This window comes from Apaloderma vittatum, unplaced genomic scaffold (assembly GCF_000703405.1).
Source record: "Apaloderma vittatum isolate BGI_N311 unplaced genomic scaffold, ASM70340v1 scaffold16337, whole genome shotgun sequence".
Lineage (NCBI taxonomy): Eukaryota > Metazoa > Chordata > Aves > Trogoniformes > Trogonidae > Apaloderma > Apaloderma vittatum.
The window spans coordinates 11,928-14,631 of NW_009726836.1; the positions used below are offsets into that span (position 1 = coordinate 11,928).

General features: G+C 55.1%; 1 protein-coding gene across 1 annotated transcript in view; it reads right to left on the minus strand.

The window, feature by feature from the left end:
- The window catches only part of LOC104276960 (deleted in malignant brain tumors 1 protein-like), a gene marked incomplete at both ends in the record, with an annotated part of 15,055 nt that overhangs the window by 11,915 nt on the left and 436 nt on the right, over nucleotides 1-2,704 (minus strand). The window contains 3 exons of the mRNA XM_009873449.1: nucleotides 27-264; nucleotides 643-956; nucleotides 2,406-2,704. The exon at nucleotides 2,406-2,704 is cut by the window's right edge and continues 5 nt beyond it. Of these exons, the coding sequence (XP_009871751.1) occupies nucleotides 27-264; nucleotides 643-956; nucleotides 2,406-2,704 (851 nt within the window). The remainder of the gene's footprint in view (nucleotides 1-26; nucleotides 265-642; nucleotides 957-2,405) is intronic.

Below are 2,704 nucleotides of genomic sequence, written 5' to 3' on the forward strand. Positions count from 1 at the left end.
CCGGGTGTGCCAGGAGGACAGCCCGCTCTCTGTCCCCGTGCAGTTCGTCTCGTCCATCCAGATGATGCCATTGCCGCGGCCAAACTGACCCCCGCCAGGAGCCGACAGCGCTCGCCCACAGTCCAGCTGCCGGCAGACAACCTCGGCGTCCAGCAGGTCCCAGTTGTCGTCGCACACCGTCCCCCACTGCTTCTTGTGAAAGATCTCCACTCTGCCGGCGCAGCGGCTGGCATAGTGCACCAGCCGGGCCTCGTCAAGAGTTATCTAAAAGAGGGAAATACGGGTAAGGGCTCTCACGCTGCGACCCTCTGGGTAAAGAAAACCACCCTGGAACTTTCTCAGGTGTATAGCACCCAGTGCTGCAGGCCCGCCACAAAAAGGGGCATCCCCCAGTGCTGGCTGGCCACTGGGTGATAGGCTGTGAGCTACATCGTGGCCGTATCCCACCCACGGCATCAGAAGACACCCAAAATTCCTCCAGCCCTTCCCCCTGACATCCCAGGACACCCCGCGATGGAAACGTCCGCGAAGAGCACACATCGTCTCCGAGGGCTACTTGTGGAGATGGAAAATCAAGGTGGTGGAGCAAGATCCACAACTTCTCCCACCGTGGGGCTCCCCAAGGCGTTTACCTGCACACACCACTCCAGCTTCTCTCCCACGGTGACAAGTGCTGTTGCTCTGGGTCTTCGTTTTGCATTCAGACAGGGTGGCCTCTGTGCCCGTGCAGCTCACGCTGTCGGACCACATATTCCCGGATCCTTGCCCGAAACGCGACCCACTGTGTGCTGACAGCGCTCTCCCGCAGCCGATCTGCCTGCAAACCACTCGAGCCTCGGCCAGGCCCCAGCCCTCGTCACATACGGACGCCCAGGAGCCGTTGTGCGTCACCTCCACCCTGCCTTCGCAGTGCGATGAACCATTTTCCAGGCGGAGCAACTCGGTTGTGGACAAACCTGAAGCTGCCAAGGACACGCAAAGGTAAGGACACCAGGAGGGATGTGCTTCGCCTCTGGCCCGAGCATCCTCCATCTGCATTGAGTGCCCAGATTGGACACTCACTGCCCACAGCACTCAGCATCCCCTTAGAAGTGAATTTTGAGGGGTGGCTTTGTTGAGGGGCTTTGTTGCAAAGTCATTTTATTGCAAAGTCACCTTATTGCAAAGTCACCTTATCTTCAAATAATAGATTGAGTTGGGTTAGAAGGGACCTTTAAAGGTCCATCTAGTCCAACTCCCCTCTAGTGAGCAGGGACATCTTTCAACAAAGCAGGTTGGTCAGAGGTCCATCAAGCCTGACCTTGAATATCTCCAGGGATGGAGCCTCCACCACCTCTCTGGGCAACCTGTGTCTGTGTTTCACCACCCTCACTGTAAAAAAAGTCTTCATAATATCTAACCTAAATCTACCTTCTGTTAGTTTAAAACCATTATGCCTTGTTTTATTGCTAGAGGTCCTACTAAAAAGTCTGTCCCCATCTTTCTTATAAGTATTGAAAGGCCTCAAGAAAGTCTCCCTGGAGCCTTCTCTTCTCCAGGATGAACAGCCCCAACTCCAGCCCTCTGATCATTCTTCTGGCTTCCTCTGAACCTGCTCCAACAGTTCCATGTCCTTTTTATGGTAGGGGCTCCAGAGCTGGGCACAGACTGCAAGGTGAGGTCTCCCCAGAGCAGAGCAGAGGGGCAGAAGACTTTCCCTCAGCCTGCTGGCCACACTGCTTTGGATGCAGCCCAGGATACGACTGGATTTCTGGGCTGTGAGCGCACATTGCTGCCTCATATTCATTTTTTTATCCACCGGTTCCCCCAAGTCCTTCTCCATTTGGCTGCTTTTCATCCTTTCATTCCCAAGCCTGTATTGATACCCAAGGTTTCCCCAACCCTGGAGCAGGATCTTACAGCAAAGGCTCTTTTTTTGCAAAGTCACCTTATTTCAAAGGTTCTTTCCTGCTCTGTCTGTGCAGCCCAAATAAAAGAGTTGAGATACGCAGGCACCAAAAACTCCATTAAAAACCATCATGGGACAGACCTAGTCTGTCTGGATGGGCAGAAAATGAGGAATCATAGAACCATGGAATGGTTTAGGTTGGAAGGGACCTTCAAAGTCATCTCATTCCATGGGCAGGGACACCTCCAGTCAGACCAGTTTGCTCCAAGCCCCGTCCAACCTTGAAAGGAGGGTGAGTTATGCCTGCAGAAAGCTTTGTGTGATCCAGCCTAGTTGCCCCCAGGCTCTGGGACCGGTTCTCCGTAATTCACGCATGTCACTGCAAACGAACGGCCCTTTCCTACTGCAAAGGGGACGTGAGGGTCAAGCATGCTTGGGGAGGGGGGTGTGCAGCAGCCATCCCATGATACCTTAAGAAACCCTGCAAGTCTGACGTTGACCCCTTGAGGTGAGTTACCTGAACATATCACTCCGGCATCCTCGCCGTGGAAGCAGTTGTTTTCCCCCCACGCGCTGGCCCGGCAGTCCAAGAGGGTGTCCTCAGAGCCGGTGCAGTTCACCTCGTCCAACCAGATGGGATCGTGACCTCTCCCGAAGTGAGCCCCGCCGGTGGCCTTCAGCGCTGTCCCGCAGCCCAGCTGCCGGCAGACCACTGTCGCATCGTTCAGGTCCCAGCCGTCGTCGCAGACAGTCCCCCACATGTGGTTGTGGAGAACCTCAACCCTCCCAGCAAAGCGGTTGGGGCCGGTCTGCAGC